General features: G+C 39.9%; 3 protein-coding genes across 3 annotated transcripts; all 3 read left to right on the forward strand.

The window, feature by feature from the left end:
• The first annotated feature begins 2242 nt into the window (after window positions 1–2242).
• On the forward strand, window positions 2243–4489 carry bglap (bone gamma-carboxyglutamate (gla) protein). The gene is made up of 4 exons (XM_051388329.1): window positions 2243–2404; window positions 2584–2631; window positions 3005–3089; window positions 4087–4489. Exons 1-4 carry the CDS (start codon window positions 2347–2349, stop codon window positions 4187–4189), a joined length of 294 nt encoding a protein of 97 aa, XP_051244289.1. The 5' UTR covers window positions 2243–2346; the 3' UTR covers window positions 4190–4489.
• A 3725-nt stretch (window positions 4490–8214) lies between these two features.
• On the forward strand, window positions 8215–10153 carry LOC127356873 (pleckstrin homology domain-containing family F member 2). Its single transcript, XM_051388931.1, has 2 exons — window positions 8215–8493; window positions 9123–10153. Exons 1-2 carry the CDS (start codon window positions 8247–8249, stop codon window positions 9710–9712), a joined length of 837 nt encoding a protein of 278 aa, XP_051244891.1. The 5' UTR covers window positions 8215–8246; the 3' UTR covers window positions 9713–10153.
• Window positions 10154–13571: 3418 nt separating this feature from the next.
• Window positions 13572–19526, forward strand: LOC127356557 (WW domain-binding protein 11). The gene is made up of 12 exons (XM_051388387.1): window positions 13572–13765; window positions 14177–14263; window positions 14402–14433; window positions 14536–14629; window positions 14841–15037; window positions 15174–15307; window positions 15417–15583; window positions 15720–15956; window positions 16235–16360; window positions 16460–16741; window positions 16894–17079; window positions 18246–19526. Exons 2-12 carry the CDS (start codon window positions 14200–14202, stop codon window positions 18932–18934), a joined length of 2208 nt encoding a protein of 735 aa, XP_051244347.1. The 5' UTR covers window positions 13572–13765; window positions 14177–14199; the 3' UTR covers window positions 18935–19526.
• Window positions 19527–19661: the final 135 nt, after the last annotated feature.

A 19661-nucleotide genomic window follows, 5' to 3' on the forward strand; every position in this document is an offset into this window, starting at 1 on the left:
TAATCCAGAAACATTACATACAATAGAAAAACACTGACAGGGACCATTTTACTATGAGTACTTTTTACTTTTGCTACTTTTTACATTTTGCTGATAATACTTCAAGGTTCTGAATGCAGGACCTTCACTTGTGTTGGAGTATTTTCACAGTGCGGTATTACTAAAGGATCTTCTTCCACCACTGCCATTAGCTACTTTAGTCCAGAAGTTCCCAGTCTAGAAGGACAGGCCCTTCCAAAGGGTCACAAGTTAAATCTGAGGGTAGTGAGATGATCAATGGGAGAGGAAAGAAGAAAAAAACATTCAGCTGTAAAAATGTTTGTTCATTTTTTATAATTAGGCTTTTTTACTTTTACTGTTTAAATGAAACCATCTAAGAGTCCTAGAGAGAAAATGTATCTTTGGTGGAACAGCTAACAACCCATAGACAGCTGAATCATGATGAGGGACCTCAAATTACACAATCCCAAACCAAAAAGATCCAGAACCACTGGTTTCATCTCTCCAAATCTGTTTTATCCTATGCTTATGTGTGTTCTAAATGTGAAATATGAATATGCAATGTAACTATAGTAACTATGTTTGTCAAATACATGTTGCAGAGTAAAAAATACAATATCTATGTACCTCAACAGTGCATTTAAATACTGGAGTAAATGTATTTAGTTGTTGTCCACCACTGGCCTTCTGAGGGGTTAAATGAGGACACATATTACTGGAGGTACGCAAGCACTACTGATTTCAGTGTGTGTAATCAAGATCTGGTTTCATGTAATCTCAGGAGGAATCTGAGCAATGCACAGCTGTGTGTCAGTGTCCTTGCTGCTGCAGGCAGACATACAAACAAAGACAGGTCAGCACAAGATGTCAGCATGGCACGGTTCTAAAAAGACCATCATGTTGGATGCTTGTTTTTCTATGTAGCCACAAGGCCGCAAATGTGCACAATTAAAGTTATCCTGAGGTTGAATCCTTGAAGTCTGTCCCCAAAATGAGACAAGGCACCAGAATTGACCCAGACAGTGAAATTACACCCCATATAATACTGTCAGGACCTGTCCAGAATCTAAATATCCAGTCAAAAACAGCAACAAGAAGAGCAGGAGGGGGAAAAGGGAGGACATACAAATCATAAATTAAAGGAGTTCAAAGAATTGGTTTTGGAAATCTAACAATATGCTTTAAACAGCAGGGCTAGGGCACATCACATACTGTAATTCAGTATCAACTTTACTAGCAATGGTCCCTTTCTAATAAACTAATAAAATACGGAAGAATAAAATAATTATTTAAAAGATTACAAAAACACCCTTCTAGTGGTGAGTTGTGTTTCAATTAAAATGAAATGACATGTTCCACTCTGCTCCACTTTCCGCCACTTTATTGGCAAACCACCCACTTGTTTTGGTAAAAATATCTTCCCACATTTCAAATTACCCTTCTGCAAACCCTTCAAACACACTGGATTTGTTTCTAAACGTTGCTTTCTTTACGTAGGAAATCACTGCGGCTTGTAATAAAAGAGAGAGCCCTCGGATTAAAATCATGTCACATAATGTGGGACGGTGGTTTTCTCCGCTTCAGTTTGTGTTACATGATGGTTTTCTCTGCCGCATGCACTGTAAAAGTGTGTGGGTGCGCTGTAAAACTCTGACCTCTCCAGGCTGCCAGCTGGCACTGCATTCCTAAGATTTCAATAAACTTTTTATTATTATCACTGAATCTCACAGCAAGTAAATAGGTTAGTGACTTAAATCTGCAGCTAAATCCCATCAACCCTTGTCTTTCTTTAGTGCTTAAGCATACACTTTTACCACTTTCCTTTCATCTTTACACAAGATGTGGAGGAAGAAACTGAGATGGCAATGCAAGCAATGATTCACAGAGACAATCTGGTTTCCCAGCAGCAGCTAAAATGACCTAAACAAGGTGTAAAATATTTTTCATTGAAACACACTTCCAATGCAGCTGTGAGTCACCCACATTTGTTTTCTCATCACCTATCCTTCAAAACAAATACCCACCTTTTGGAAGCAAACTCTGCATCTTCTCTCTTTGTGTGTCTACTTGCGTGAGTGTGTGTCCATTGATGCAAACATATGTATAAAATCAGCTTTGGCATACATGATTTTTGTGGAGGTGTGTATCTCTGCATCTGTGTGGGTGTGTGATACATGATTCCCTAACCAATCACATACCCAATGTCATGGTGAGGGCCACATCTATAAAGTGAGAGTGTATTTATGTATATATGTGTAAGAGAAAGAGAGGAGGGACAGAGCTGTTAAAGTCTTCGGGTCCTGCTTGCTGCCTCATACTGCAGACGTTGAAGAAAGAAGCTGAAATATGAAGACTTTGGCCATCCTGGTTCTCTGCTCCTTGGCAGTCATCTGTCTGACTTCAGGTAAGAGCCACAAAATCTCTTTTTTTAAACTACTGTATATTAGTGCATAATTTCAAGTATGCAAACAAAGTTTAAAAGCTACTGCTACAAAAGATCAACTTATTTAGTTTTTACTGACTTTTACCAATTACATTTTTTTTTAAATTTATTATTCATATTTTTTCCCTAATGTTTGACAGATGCCTCCGCTGGCTCCCAGCCTGCCAGTGACAACCTTGCTCAGGAGGGTAAGATCATGATTTTTGACTGTATCATCAATATTACATTGATTTGTAACATATTTGAGTCAGTTTGACTCAAATGTGAAAGCTGAACTCAATGAATCAACAGTTTGGCTACAAAACTAATAAACTGGTTATCAGTTTGACATTTTGTTTAATACTAGTCTGATTTGTTAGATATATTTAGAATAATGAAAATTAAAACTCATCTGCACACTGCACAAATATTGATCCATATTTTACTTGCAACATCTGGAGAAAAACATTTCCGCTTACTTGCTATCTATAAGTCAAAGCTTCTACATACATTTGATTTTGGTTCAAGGATAGACATCTTATATATTTTATACAATAAGACGAAATTGTGTTGAATGTGCAGGTTTGTTTGTGGAGAGGGAGCAGGCCTCCACCGTGGTGAGACAGAAGAGAGCTGCTGGAGACTTATCCCTGACACAGCTGGAGAGGTATTTTACACCTCATCTACTTTCACATGATAGGAATACAAAGCAGTAGGTAAGCAAGCTCTCACATCAAATCCAATATGCCAAAAATTAGATCAGTGATTCCCAACCTGGGGTACTTCTGCAGCAGGGGCTCTTTTGACTGGGACTGACTGGAAGAGTGGCACTGATTTCTGCAGTGATGGCATGAAGAATGCAACCCCAGACCCCAGTGTTCAGAAATATACAGATACACTAGATGGAAATAGCATTTATAGCACACGCAAAAAACTGCACGGTTTTAACTGCATGAGATTAGCATAGCGTGTAAAGGGGAGACTCGTGGGTGCCCATAGAACCCATTTTCATTCAGATATTATGCGGTCAGAAATAGCCATGCCAGTTTGTCCATCGCCAAAATCTAGTATCTTCACTCTTTCTCTTTGAAAGAGAGCCTGCTACAGCCTCTGAAAGACAGCCTGAGGGGAAGAGGGAAGGATAATGGGGTGGCACTTCATAATTTAACATTTTGAGTCAGCTGTGAAACCACCACTATTGAAAGTGCATGAAAACTAGTTAGTAAGCGAGCAGAGAAGTCTAAATAGTTAGTTAAAAGCAATGGTCAAAATAGCAAATAGTAACATATAAACTGGCAAAAACGTTCATTAAAAATGTATAAATGATTAAAACATCCAGCTTGAACCACGTGTAGTAGTAAGGTAAAGTTAAACAAACCAAAACACTGACAGCTGAACTGTATGAAAAGATATTCTAATAATGTCCCATTGACTTATATGGTCAGTAGTATTAAATAACACGCAGTTTAAAATCAGATCACATTTGGAACATGACGAAAGGGTATTTGAGTTCATCTCACAGGACTGTGGGCGTACATGTGAAGTACCATGTGAACATCTACCGTATGTGCTGCCTCCCTTCAATCATCCCTCTCTCTCTCTCTCTCTCTCTCTCTCTCTCTCTCTCTCTCTCTCTCTCTCTCTCTCTCTCTCTCTCCACTCAGCCTGAGAGAGGTGTGTGAGGCCAACCTGGCTTGTGAGGACATGATGGACACGCAGGGAATCATTGCCGCCTACACCGCCTACTATGGACCAATCCCCTACTAAAAGCCAAACCACACATGGCTCATCACAACTGTGTTTTGTTTTTAAATTAGAACGCTCACCTTTGAGGTTCTACTTTTTTTTCTTTGTAGTTAAGCCAAAAAGCATGAAAAACATTTCCAAAAGTGTGCCAGAAAATTTTAAAGTGAGAGATGTGGAGATAAAGATTCAAGCAGATGAGTGAAAGTACAGGAGGAATGCATTTATTTCCCATCCTGCATAAACCCACAGAATGGTCTCTATAATTTTATCATTTCTCTTGTAGAGTAGTGTGATGAAATGAAATAAAGATAAATAAAACTCTTCCGTGTGTTTGCCCTACATAAGTCTCATCTGGGATCCTGGATAAAGTGATATTTTCTAACTTACTGCTTTGACAAGCTGTGGCCACTAGATGTCCAGGAGTCACAATGAATGAGTTTTATATTTGTGCCATGCATACAGCTATAGACTTACAAGACACCATTATTCACATAATGCAGATCCAATCCAGAGTACAATACCACAATTTGCTCATTTGATAAAGAGTTTGGGATAAAGTGGATCTAAAAGATTTGCTTCCTCCTCATTGTCTTGTTTGTGCTTACAACAAGGCATGAGAGAGATCCATTTTCTGAAACACAGCCACACTCTTTCTAGTCTCCACATCAAGGCACTGAGAAAATGAATTGTCCGAAGTGAGATGGGCATCTGGATCTATTGCTTTTAAAAAGGGAAGCAACCATCAAACCATGGACAGAATGAAGAGCTGGAATTGCTTTTTTTTTGTACAAGCTAAGTTGATCATTTATATATAGGCTACGTATATGTTTTTATTGGAAACAACAGAGCACCAAATTAATGTCAATTTTAACTCATTTAAAAAAAAAAATAGATCTACATAGGTTGAATTTGACAGCATTTGATGCCAAATTGGGGTGGCAGCTGGGGTTGGAAATACATTTTTAGGTGTGGCATCTATGGTTTGATTACTGAATTATAAAATTATACTGTAGGATGCTTTTCATGATGTTTGAAAAGAGTGCTTTTTGACCCAGTATTGCTGCTTGGCCCTGGTGGTGTAAGCACCAACACACTAAAATAGAGGTTAAATACAAATTAAACAGTATATCCTTCCTTCTTTCCTAGGCTTTTGTGAGTTATCAAACTGAGAACATCAGTGTGTGCAATACAAAAGAAAATGATACTCACTTTTACCTTTACCCAAATCACACAGCTCACATAATCTGAGAATTTGTTTTCTTCCTCTTCCTCAACAAAAATACTCACAAGGTTTTTGCTCATGGATAGTTCAACTTTTTGGAAGAGGAAGAATATAAATTCTCAGCTAAAGCCAAATGCCAAGTTTCAGGATTAAGTTTCAAGATAAAAGAGATAAACGTATGATTCAGGGCACAAGAGTATTATATTTCCATGTTTTCAGACTTTCATATTTCTCTGACGTAGACAAAACTCACTCTCTCTGATCAAACCAGCGTTATAACAGCTGGTAAATGATGACTTTAGAGCAAACACAATTTCTCTAGCAGTACTTCTGACACAAGGTAATTGACTCAACATGTAAACCAGAGACTGAAAGCTAAGTTTGGCTTATTCATTTTCTCTAAACATTACACTTAGATATATACTGTAAACACAAAAGGAATTGCTGTAAAAATCCTGTAATACATCATCCAACAACAAACAAGCCTCTGCCTGACATTCAGAGAGAAATGGGGTTTTGTTTTTTTTCATGACACAGCTTCTGTTTTTGTTTCAGCAAGGCTGTGTGCCAGCTTGTTCTCGATATCACAGTATCTAGTCAGACAAGTCTATCATGTACTTTATCACAGCTGAAACTACTTTGTTGCAGAGATACCAGCGAAAGAGAGATAAGATTACCAAGACGAATGTCACAGAAACATAAACTAATGAGACATTTTTTCTCTTTTCTCTATGAAATAAAGCTCCGTTTGATTGACACCACTCTCATGTCTGTATGGTTAATAAGAAGCTACGGCCAGGAGCCGGTTAGCTTAGCTTAGCATAAAGACTGGAATCAGCCACCTGGCTCTGTCCAAACCTAACGAAATCACCAGCTCTCGATCTCATTAACATGTTTTATGCCATTGGTTTAATCTGTGTTAAAACGTCAGTGCACCGTTCTTTTCATCTAACGCTCAGCTGGAAAGTAAAAAATGCTATTTCCCAAAATGTCAAATTATTCGTTTAACTTTTTTAGTTTGACTCTGGAGGTGGTTTCCAAACATAAGTCCCGCAGTATCAGACAATCTGAGATCTCACCGCCTACAAGCATTTATTTTGTCCAAATTAAGAAGTAATACGTTTTGTGTTTCCCCTTGGAGTTCCCCTTGCATTTTACCTGTCACACATTGTTTTTATAATAGGATCACTGTTGACCGGGAATTTGATTCAATGCCTGCAGGCATGCTGTTTGTATCTGACTCTTACAGTGTTAACCAATGGAGAAAGGCTTATTAATAAAGCTGAACAGACACTTAAGAATGTCTGTGAGAATGTGGTACATGAATGACGCACTTTTATGAAAGGTTGTTTACTTTTTACTTTTTACTTCTTTGTCAGAGTTGAGCTGCTCAACCAGTCCCACGAAACAATGTGGCATTTTAAAACACCGACTGTTGTGGAATCAGTATTACTCTTTATGTAGTGTTTCAGTCTCTTGGGATGCATTTTATTTTAGATTGCTGCTACATGTTGTTTCATCCAAATTATATACCAAATTTCAGATTTTGTCACACCTATTTAAATGGTTCCAAAGTTTAATGTAAAAGACAGTGTTTCTTAAACTTTTTTCATTAATGTAGCCCTTTGAAATATTTTTTCAGCCATGTTCTCCCTGACCAGAGCAAAACATTTTTGGTAGAAGAGAACTGCCGATATAAATAGGTACAGTACAGCGCTCCATAATCAGTGTCAGATTTATTAAGAAAAACTCTAATTTAAAAATAAAATAAAAATAAAGAAATAATCTATCACTAAATCCATGGCAAACCAATCTTTTGTCATTATGCATTTGCATTAAGACAGCATTGAAGTTGCATTGAACTTCATCTTTTTGATGTTGCACTTTAGTGAGAAACATGAGCTTGTGCTTCACTGAGGGTCTTTGTCAGATTTGGTGGCAGGGAAACAACTGCAGCTGACAGTTTATGGCAGCTGATGATTGCACTGAAAACAGCAACATTGACTATAAAATATACTTTAAAGAACTGACATTTGCGTTTCTTATTGAATTTATTGTATAATTATTTTAGGATTCAAACATTATAACCCCTTACCATTAACATGTTTGCATAGTAACGTTAGCATTTATGGCTGTAACATCTCTGTCTTGTTTCAATACAATTTCATATTTGATGTGCCATGCAATAGTATGTGATAAGTGTTGCATTTAAAATGTTACTTATATATTATATATATATATATATATATATATATATATATATATATATATATATATATATATATGTATATATATATAAGTATAGGCAACACAACAAACTTCACAAAGTATCACAAGAGCCTGATAGCTGTTATTATTATTATAAATTATCATTATTTTTGAAGCATTACATGAAAGTTATAATTTGTTGTAATCAATTGAGGTGTAGCTCACTTGAATGGTTTCATATATTGCTGGGTGTTTAATCTATAACAATGTATTGTATTTTACAAGCTGATATGATCAGCTTTAAAATCATTTTCTAAAAAGTAAACTGGCAACTGTGTCTGTTAAAGAGATGTAAACTTTAAAACAAATACAATAAAATGTAGTACAGTGGAAGTATAAAGCAGTATAAAATGTAAGTACAAATACCTCAAAGTACTTTATTTTGTCTGTCATGTCAGTAGTTGCTCAGAATTTAAGCAATCTTTTAACTTCAAATGCATGCAGCCCCACTCCTCTCCCTCGCTTTTATTTCTTGTATAACGTGTTTGTCTGCAGTCTGGGAAGTCCTGTGGCGTCACCAGGACAACAGGCTTTAAAAGGAGCAAGCTGGCACTTTGTTCTCAGAGCTACAACAGATGTAAGGTCACCATGATGGACATTTTAACATTTGATAAGGAGAACTGTGAGCGTATGCAGGCGGTGGAGAATTCATTTGGTCCATCAGGGAGTCCCCTATCCAAACCAGGTCGGATTTTGATGGGAGAGGGCCGTCTGATAAAGCAGGGTCGTCGGAGGCCTGAGCCTAAGGTTTTCTTCCTCTTCAACGATGTGCTGGTGTATGGCAGCATCATTCTGAACGGCCGCTGGTACAAAAAACAAAAGATCATCCCTTTGGGTAAGCAACTCATCTGCTTCTACTGTGGATGAATAAAACAGCCAGACAGAAAATGTCCTTTGATGGGAAAGATAATGATCAAACTAGCATCTGTATCACTTCAAACTCTATAACAATATGACAAACTGATGTATTTGTCATTGCTATAGTGCTGGATTACTTTGCCCTACTGTACATGATTTATTACAGCGACTGAAACTTTGAATAGTTCCAGCCTATCTGTAGGTTATCTTAACAAAATCAGGATATTATTTCTGGAAAAAAAAAAAAAAAATACTTTTGATTTTGTTAAATGTAATTTTTTAATGCTTTGAATGCCACAAAATGAAATTCCATCTATCTCCATTGCATTGATGCAGCTGCTATTGGTTAAGAGGCAGATATCTCCAAAAAACTCTATAAAACCAAAATAATTTATATTGCTGAGTAACACAAAGAGCAAGTCAGAACACATTTTTTTTGATGCGCTCACTCACTTCCAATTGTGGATATAACAGCCATACCTCTATTTATGCCTATAGTACAAAAAGTAGTGGAAGAGCTGTTCATGAACCACATAAAACACAGAAATGTTGAAATGTTGTACTTTCTGCATTGTTATCAACATTCCATCTGCACTGTGGTTTCAGAGGACATCAAGCTAGAGGACATGGAGGACAGTGAGAAACTGAAGAACCAATGGCTGATCCGTACACCACGCAAGTCCTTTTTTGTGTCTGCCCCTTCATACGAGGAGAAGCGGGCCTGGATTGAGCACATCGAAGAATGTCGGACAAGCCTGCTGCAGGGAGGCGGCCTCCAACCCGGGTCCAACTTTGCCAATTCCTGGATCCCAGACCAGGCCGCCTACAAATGCATGCGCTGCCTCAAAAAGTTCACCGCGACCAACCGTAGACACCACTGCAGAAAATGTGGCTTTTTGGTCTGCAATACGTGCTCCAGACATCGAGCACTGATAGACCACATTCACCCCACTAAGAAACTGAGGATCTGCAATTTCTGCCACAAGGACAAGGAGGATGACAAGTCTCGCATACGGGGGGACAGCACTGGAAAGACTAGCTCAGAGGAGGAAGATGTGGCAGCATCCAGTGATGAAGAGGAAGAAGAGGAGGTGATTCAGAGCCACACTCAAAGCAACTGGCTGGACTCCCAGTTGGGCACCTGGGGAAACACGAGCATCTATGTTTATCCAAAACCAATGCACCTGCGGCCCTAAAACATAACAACATGGAGACTGCTGCAGCCTCTCGGACATAGGTCATGAAGTGCAATGTAACAAAGAGTGTTAGACTTTTGAATGGATTCAAATGACACAACGCTGATCCAGCTGCAATTTGGAAGTCGATAGAGAAAATGTTTTAAAAATAATCATGTATTGTGTTTGCACCTATTCACTGCTGTCATTAATGTACTTTTTACACAGCACTTGCACCTGGCACCTTTATCTTCTTATCATTTGATGTCAGAGGAAGAAGAGTTTATTCTACTGTGTGTGTGTGTGTGTGTGTGTGTGTGTGTGTGTGTGTGTGTGTGTGTGTGTGTGTGTTATTTGTTGCTAACACGTGAAAAAAAAGGATTTGCACTGAATAGCTGCTCTTACATATGTATTGGAAATGATCTATGAACAATAAAGCTGTCGCCTGTCACAAAACAAGGATTTATGTCTGTTGTGATGATTACATTATGATGCAACAATCTTAGTTCTATGTCATGATTTATACACTCTTCTTTCTCAGTTTAAAAGCCCATTGTTATTATTATGGATTATTATTATTAAGTGGTCAGTGTTGCTAAACAAATAAATAATCTTGAAATGAATAAGCACATAATTTGTGAAATGATTTGAGAGATTATTGAGATGCAACTCATTATTATAAAATAAATTTTGAATACATTTTATAGAAGCTCCTTTTTATTTCATAATTAACTTTTCATATTCAAAATTCCCCTTTTCAAAACTTTTTCCCAATAACGTCACTTTATAACTTGTATTTCATTGCATCTTTTATTTCGTAATGTCACTTAAACGTAACAATTGCTACCAACCAACTCTAGTAGGTTGATTCAGAATAATGTTGGCATTGTTGGCACAGGAGCCAAATGTGTTATTGAGCTTCAGAGAGTCAAGGCCTATTCAGTTGGCTGAAAGGTGAGAGGGTTTGTGCAAATGTGAGTGCATTCTTGCGAGAATTTTTATCTGGGCAATACATGATCCATTTAAAAAGGTAATTATTTTCACCAAAATTGATATATCGGTGTATATATACGCAGACTATTAGTCAAATATATTGACTAATAGATACTGAAATGATAACTATATAGCTCAACAGACAATTAGTGCTCCACAGCTGTACAATGGACATGTATATGCATAATCTACTTTGAACAGGAGCAGCCCATAGAGACCAGAGCATGTACTCAAAAATTAGAGCAATCATATTTTATTGTGAAGGCAGGACAGTGAAATTACTAAGATGTTGGAATAACTGTTGCTTTTCAAAGATTTTATTACTTTTGAAATTAATTTAATAAATGTACTCTTTCGGATATGAACACCAGCTCAAAAAGTCTCTTTTAACCTGGACTACTGCTACGTATTTTATTCCAACTGCTGCTTTTTGCATAGTTTTAGTAATATTTCCTCAAACCTGTGAGAGGATGTCTTTGTATGCATATCTGTCTGTTGGTGTGTGAGTTGACAGGTTTCAGTGGGGGTTGGCTTTGTCAGTAATAGCGGGAAAGGTGTGTTTGTTTACAGTAAAAATGCTTGAGGTTTTCTCGTAAGGTGACGGTAACCTACTGGGATTGCTACATCTTCTTTGGTATGCATCAAAACAGTTAAAAGAGTAATAACAAACATCATTTACGCTTCAACTGCCCTCAATTACTGCTACTGACTTAACCATTAATTAAATATTCCCGGAGGTTTAAGTGGACGCACGCTGAACTGTAACAAAGCCAGGAATGTCCTTGAAGGTAGTGTCAAACTTGTTTGACATCTTCTCACGCGGAACAAGGAACTGTGGCCTATTTACCAGCATAAACTCATCTTTGAAAACAAAGTGTGTTTATCAGACGGTTCATCAGTCCTATTATTAGTGCTCAACAGCTGTACAATGGACTTGTCTAGTTATTTTTGGTTTCCTCATTACAATTGGTTAACTTTCCCTACTGTGTTTGGATGGTGCACTTCTCAGGGATGCTGCACAAATGTAAATGAATGAAGCACTTTTGTATTTACCCAGTGTGTATAACAGTACTGTGCTGACACTCAAGTCTTTGTCTGAAGACTTTACAGATAATGTGAAAGCTTCTCTCATAAATGTCCACTCTCCTCTTCCACACCTGAAAAAAACACACCAGATTAGAGAAATACAACTTTAAGTCATTACAATGTACCACTGAAAATATGAATCTGATATTTACTTTTCACAAATAAGCAGCTTGTTATCACCTCGGACTGCAGGCACTGCAAACGGTCACTGTGGGGTAAAAACACATTTATTTTTGCCTTTAGTGCTGTGGAAAAGGTATTAAGTTTGGCAGCCAATATAGCGCCATCTGTTGGCCAAAATGTGAAACAGAATTGTAAAGTATGATGAAATGCAATACCTCATGACATCCCTGAAGTGTGTGACATTATGAGGCCTTGTTCGTGGTGGTCAAAGTGGTTTTTGTTGTGTGGATACTTTGGTTTTGAAAAGCTGTTTATGTTTCCTGTAGTCGGTTTCCGGTGTAAGTGATGGTACAATAAAATGTGTTGCATTCCTCTCTGTTGCTATGTTTTGTTGTTATCTACTTTAGGGATAAGAGCATTATGAAGTATGGTGGATATGGTGCACTAAAATGCGCACAATAATGCCACTACTGCAAAGATTGTAAGACTTTGACATCAAACACCAAAACTGAAAACTTTTTGTAATAATTAATTTGATTTCTCAGAAAATATTTGATGTCCTCCTCCATCCCTGTTCCTACAGTGTAATGATTGATCTTCATTGTGCAGAAAGAAGTTTGTGTATAGTTTGACACTAGAAGGATGTTTTCACATTCATTCTTGAAGTAAAAAGACAGCTGCATAAAGTGTTATGCAGCTCCAGCTCCACCTACGGATTGTAGAAGAGAAATGCAGCCCAAACCTCCACCTACAGTCTCTGCCAACATCCTGCTGTTCCTGTTTCCATTCTATACCTGCAGACAGCTTAAAGGTCCATTGTGTAATATTTTAACAGGAGCTATTGCCAAAATAATACAATATTCATAGGTATGTTTTCATTAGTGTATAATCACCTGAATATAGGAATAATTGTGTTATAATTGAGGTTTTAAAAACAGATTCTGCCCTCTTTGAGACAGGGCCTGTAAGTCAGGAAATAAAGTGTGACCCACCTTAAGGCCCTTACCATGTCAGTTGGTATTGTGCGTTAGTGTCCCATATTCCCAATTACATTTTCAATTAAATTATTCCGAACCAGTATTTCACCATATATTGTATGAAAATGTGAAGTCACATTACTGCTGCCACATTACTCACATTATTACTGGAAGTTAGCTAGTCTGTCTGTCACTGTAGGTTGAAAATTGATATTAAAGTCAGTCATGTTGTGCAGCTACCAGTATTAACTGGTTAAAGGTAGAAGAAGTGATAATCAACCATGAAGAGCTAGTGAGAGCAAGACATGTCTGTATCATTGTGAGGATTTACTGTGCACTGACTTCTTTGGTATGAACATCATACACTATACTTAGTAACACATAATCAGTCAAGACGTAAAATACCAATAATGTTTTTATTATCGAAAAATGATAATTGCTTCCATCATATATATTTTTTAAGTAGCTTTATTGAACAGTAGATATACAAACACCAAGTCAACCATCCTATTTAAAAACTGTATTTGAGAAAAACACACACAAACGAACCAGAAAAGAGAAAAATAAATAAATAAGAAAGAACATAACCCTATAAGTGATCTATTAACAATAATATAAGATAATGTAAATCATACATTAAATAAATAGTTCTTAATGCTTCCAGCGCGTCACTAGCTCGTTTTGATGACGTCAAATTATCTTCTTCTTCTTCCGCTCTTGCTCGCGGCAGTAAACATGGCGAACGGCTAACGGCTAACGAGCCCGTTGAATACATCCCGTCCTGAAGGCTTTGGTTTCCCGTTTCAGAGCTTAAACGACACGGTTCTAGTTCATTTGGGTACCAAGGGGTGTGTGTGTAGGGCGTCGCGCTCTACAGGTTTTATTTAAATAAAAGGTAAAGTGAAGTTTTGCCTCTCGTGCTGCTGCCGATGCTAACGCGGCCCTAGCTACAAGTGCTAGCTAACCGGCTAACGTGCCAGCCAAATGCTGCCTGAGCTTTAGATATCCGTGAACGGGATTCACTGCCTGTATCGATTACACTGTCTGTAACACAGAGAGAAGTTGCCTGTTCATTAGTTTTAATGTATCAATGCGTTCACTATCAACTTTGTTAACTTGTTAGCTAACAGCAGCTAACCGTCTTAAGGCGTGCAGTGTTCATTCAGGTCTATGAATCAAAGGTTGTTAGTGTTAGTGCTCAGTCCTGTCTGCATACACGTCCTTGAATTGATTGTCAAATGCTAATCTGTGGTGGAGATGTGCATTGCCTTTCACTAAACACTGCTGGGGTATTAATATTTTGCAGGGTGAAGGAGACGCACCGGCACAATGGGGCGACGTTCAACCTCCTCCACCAAGAGTGGGAAGTTTATGAACCCCACCGACCAGGCCAGTAAGTACAGACCATAACCTAGAGCTGGTTCCTCTTGCAGCGACCTGCTGGATGATACCTGAAGAGTTATCAGTCTGTTGTTGTCACATGCCGCAATGATAACTAATGTATACTTCTTCTTCTCTGCCTTCTCTACAGGAAAGGAGGCCAGAAAAAGGGAGTTAAAAAAGGTACTCTTGACACATAAGATTCACTGTTAAGGTACTCTTATATACAACTGTGATTGTATTGTGTTGATAACATTGTGCTTCATTTAAAAATCCTCCTGCTAGAACAAGAAGCAGAGAATGATGGTGAGAGCGGCGGTGCTGAAGATGAAGGACCCCAGACAGATCATCAGAGACATGGAGAAGCTGGATGAGATGGGTGAGAGTGCTGAATGTGTATGTTAAACTGGCTTTTATGCAGTTAAAATGGGTCTGTGGCTGCATGTATTTTAGGTCTTTAATTATTCTACTTTAAAATGAGAAGGTTTCATTTTTAATATTAATATTTTTCATAACGTTTCATCACTTAATTTCACAACAGATTTGCTGCTTCTGCTACAAAATAAAGCATTTGTGTAACACTTCAACAGAGTTCAACCCAGTTCAGCAGCCCTTGCTGAATGAGAAAGTGTTGAGAGACAAGAGGAAGAAGCTACGTGAGACATTTGAACGCATTGTCCGTCTGTACGAGAGGGAGAATCCTGACACCTACAAGGAGCTACGTAAACTGGAACTGGACTATGAGACTAAACGTGGGCAGCTGGCTCTCTATTTTGACTCAGTCAAGGTGTGTTATTGTATCTGTTTGGATGCATCTGCATGTTTTTTATGTCAAGCATTTGTTTGAATTTAAACTTTAATGAGAGGATGCTTCGGCTTTGTGGTGACTATTTATTCACTGTCATGTTTATGTTCTTTTTCAGAATGCAGAGTCAGTGGAGGTTGACAGTATCCCTTTACCAGATATGCCTCACGCCCCCTCCAATATCCACATCCAGGACATCCCCCTACCAGGAGCTCAGCCTCCCTCCATACTGAAGAAGAGCGCCACTTTTGGGTAGGCAGTAACCTGTGTATGTTAAAGGTTTTTGCAGGTAAACTCAGAGTATTATGCTGCCGAGTATCACTGTGCCACTGAGGTCATTTTGTTCTTGTGAATCTCTCAGTAAAGGACCTCTGTCGTCAGCCTCTGGCCCGGTTTTGGCCACAGTGCCAGGTGTGCCACGTTTACCTCCAGGGAGGAAGCCCCCTGGGCCCCCGCCTGGACCCCCACCTCCACAGGTCCTGGCACTGTATGGCATTCCTACCCGACGAGTTTACGGCACAGACATGGGTAACGCACAAACAGTTCCCTTAATGATTACATTTCAGAATTTTTCTTTTCATAATAACAGGATTGTGATTTCATAACTGTGTTGCTGTTTACCTTTTGTACTTTGTTGACCTGACTCTTATTTCCCCCTGAACAGAGCCTTCCATTCCTGGCTTGGAAAAGGACTCTGTCATGGAGTTGGGAAGAGATCGCGACAGTGGCAGTGAGAGCGACAGAGATCGAGATGATGTGGACGATGATGAAAGCGACTCTGAGGAGGACAGTGAAGAAGAGAGAGATGAAGGCGGAGATGGTGACCAGAGAATGAGTGTAGACAGGCAGGATGATGAGAGGGAAAGAGAGGAGGATAAAGACAGGAATGAAAGACATGCTGGTGAGTATTTCAGAAGAGTTCCAGCATATTTTTGCAGATTCTCAACTTAAAAGCAGTTTACTTAATTTGATTGATTTATTTATTTTAAATTTCTCATCAGTTTTAGAAAACTAGTGCATCTATTATTTTCCGAACAATCAAGGTCTAACATCCAACAAGTAACAAGTTGTACTTGTGTGTGGTGGCACTCTGCAGTGCACAATGACAAATTATACAGATTAGTTCTTCCACTAATATATTCTTTTGATAAATGTGTTATTATTGTCTAACAACCTTAGGGCGCAGTGTACGTTTTGCGGACATGCCTGCAGAGGCACCCCGTGAAGGAAAGCGGAAGAAAAAGAGGATGGTGAAGAGGACCAAGGCCATTACCCCCCTGCAGGCCATGATGTTAAGGATGGCAGGTACTGTAGGAAACTAGGGTCTTTGCTGCATATTTACTAAGCTATTACACCTTAATTTCTATTTCTGATAACATGGTACGATTTATTTTCTGTCTTCAGGTCAGTCAGTTCCTGAAGAGGAGGAAGAAGAAGAAGTAGAGGAGGAATACACGGATGAATCAGACAGCTCGGACATCGAGGACAGGGGACCGCCAGGGGACAACCAGCCCCACCTAATGGCCAATCAGCGCCTGCCCCCTCCTGCGGGGCCGGTGGGACAGCAAGGGCCTCCACACTTGCAAGGTCCACCAATGACTGGGCCTCCACCACTGGGTCCACCCCCAGCTCCTCCAATGAGGCCTCCTGGTCCTCCCTCTGGCCCGCCTCCCGGCCCACCACCAGGTGGGTTGTAACATTTATTAGCTGGGATACTATGCTCCAACTCTGATCTGGATGCTATAATAAGTCCCTGAACCTTTAATGATGTGCTGGTTGTGCTCATTATCCACACATACACATGCAGCATTTAGAATGATATATTTTGTTATCTTTAGGTGCTCCTCCGTTCTTGAGGCCTCCTGGGATGCCTGGAGGCATGAGGGGTCCAATGCCTCGTCTTCTGCCTCCTGGACCTCCACCAGGTCGGCCCCCAGGCCCTCCACCAGGCCCCCCTCCTGGCCTCCCACCAGGCCCCCCTCCACGAGGACCCCCTCCCAGACTACCACCCCCGGCACCGCCAGGTAGGCATCAGTGTGCATACAGTCTATGAAGGCACACATGAGCATGTCTGCATGCACATATGTGACCTGCTCCATCATTTTGAGTCACTTTGACCCAGAAACACATTTTGAGTTTTCTTCATGGCTGTAAAGAGGAAAGTCTCAGCTTTATGGCGATACCAAAAATAATTTTTCTACTCCAAAAATTGTATGAGACACGCTCTTCCAAAGGTTGACTGTCACCAAACCTTGTTTTTGAGAGAAAGGGCTCTAAAGATAGCAATCAACATTCTGCCATATTCCAAATGAATTGAAAGACATTTATAAACAGTTTATATTCAAATAAATAAACGTTACTGCTTTACTGCTTTACATAATTATAATCAGAGACATTGTATGCTACCATCGGGTGAGCCACGAGTGGAATATCTTCCTCCTCGCCTCCGTCACACTCACTTTCTTCGCCATCACGATCGGAGCCGGCCGGTGTCGGTAGCGCGAAATCCGAGTCAGACTCGGAGGTCGAGCCGCCGCTGTCACTCTCAGCTGCCAGTGCGGTGAAATAGTCCGTAATAAGGTCGATCCAGTTGTCGTCTGAAGTAGCATGTCTTACAGGAATTGAATTTAAAAGTCGAGCAATTTCGTCGTCGCGAAAATTAATTTTGTCTAGGCTGTCAATCTGTCTCCGTGTCTATCTAAACTGACAGGTGACAGATGACGTAGATGACACAAACACGCTAGCCGGTGTTTTGAACTCTGACACCTGTTTCGTTTTATTTATGCTAGCTATATTTATCCTTTGTATTTTACATTAATTTTGACATGGTATGAAAGCTGAGACTTTATTTAATTAGAAACATGTAAAAACTGAAAATAGCCCAAAATTGTATTTTCTTGTAAAAATGTGTTTCTACACAAATGGGCCGCTGCGACATCCGACTCATTTTGATGGAACGCGTCACATATGTGTAGTACTTCAAATGTGTGCACGAACACATGGTGTGCAAACATGACACAATTTTTTGTCCAACAGCACTGCAAAGAAATTTGATATTTTATTTGCCACTGGTGTTCAGGCTGCTGTGAAACCCTAAGTTAGGCAGTAAAAATAGACTTAAACACATCATTTAATATATGTAAGCATACTTCATGTTCAAATCTAAGGAGTGTCTTGTATCTTTTGACAGGTATACCACCTCCTCCCCCAAGAGCAGGAGGGCCCCCACGTTCCCTTGCCCCACCACTCTCCCTCTTTCCTCCACCTCTCAACTCCAACGTGCTCAGTGCTCCTCCCAACATTGTCCAGCGGCAAAAAGGCTCAGGATCCAACCAGGATCAGAGCAACATGCCGCCCCCTGCCATGCCCATGCCCATGCGACCGGGTGTCATGCAGATGCCTCCTCCCCCAGGGACAGCTGCAGCCCCTGGAGGCGCCAATCCTGGCAGCAACCCCCCCAGCCACCACCACGCAGCCACCATCGAAAAGCGGCCCAACATCACCTCTGTGGCAGCAGCTGGAGGCGGCATGGCAGCGGGTGCCGGCTCTGGTGGCGCCACCATCTCTGCCAAACCTCAGATTATCAATCCAAAGGCGGAGGTCACCCGTTTTGTGCCCACGGCACTGAGGGTGCGTAGGGACAAGAGTGGAGCAATGCCTGGGGCAGCACCTGGGCCTATGGAGAAAGCAGGGGGTGGTATTGGAGGAAGGAGGGGAGATGAAGGCATGGGAGGTGGACAGGGGCAGAAACAGCTGTCTGTGGCTGCTCAGATGGGCCTGGTCAACTCAGCCCAGATGGGTGCTGTGTCTCAGTCCAACATGAAGACTAAGGACCAGGTGTATGAAGCCTTTATGAGGGAGATGGAAGGACTCCTCTGAGACTCGAGAGGGCATTGGGGCAGATGTTCAGCGGGCGCTCTGAATGAAAGGGGTGTATTTGTTTCTGTGCAGAGTTATAGAGGTACCTGTCTTCAAGGCAGTCAGCTAGATTAGTTTCTCATAAGTAAACCAAGGAATGGCTGCTACAATGTCAGCACTGGTCTCAGCAGGCTCATCCTCATATGATCTGGTTATTATTTGTTGTGTCAAAGAGAATGTGAATTTGCTGTACGTAAGAAATCTGATTATCTATCTACGTAATTGGAAACATTTAGATTGGCTGCTGTTCTTCTAGGTGACTCATAAAAAGAACACTATTCTCTGCACTGGATAAAAAAATGCCAGAGACTACCAAGAGCTTTTTGTCTCCAGTTTTGTTTTTGTTTTTCATACAACTGTGTTTTTTCCTCCAGCCAGCTATTTGTGATTTGCCATGTCCATAAAAAGCATTTTGTATGATTTTAATGACTGACTATTTTATTGGTGATCTAAACACGTTGGACATTAAAATAAAGGTGTGGAATGTTTGTCAACCACTCACACTGAGACTGTTTGATCTGCAGCTAAATAAATACGTCATAAACTGTTTTCACCTCATGTTTCAGTGTGAGTTAATGGAGACCATATAAGAAACACATTGACAAAATCCCTTTAATATAACAATTATAGGATGCTAATAATAGCTAACTTTTTATTAGTGTTGAAGATAAGGTCGTGGTGTATCTTT

Source organism: Dicentrarchus labrax, unplaced genomic scaffold, assembly GCF_905237075.1.
Source record: "Dicentrarchus labrax unplaced genomic scaffold, dlabrax2021, whole genome shotgun sequence".
Classification (NCBI taxonomy): domain Eukaryota; kingdom Metazoa; phylum Chordata; class Actinopteri; family Moronidae; genus Dicentrarchus; species Dicentrarchus labrax.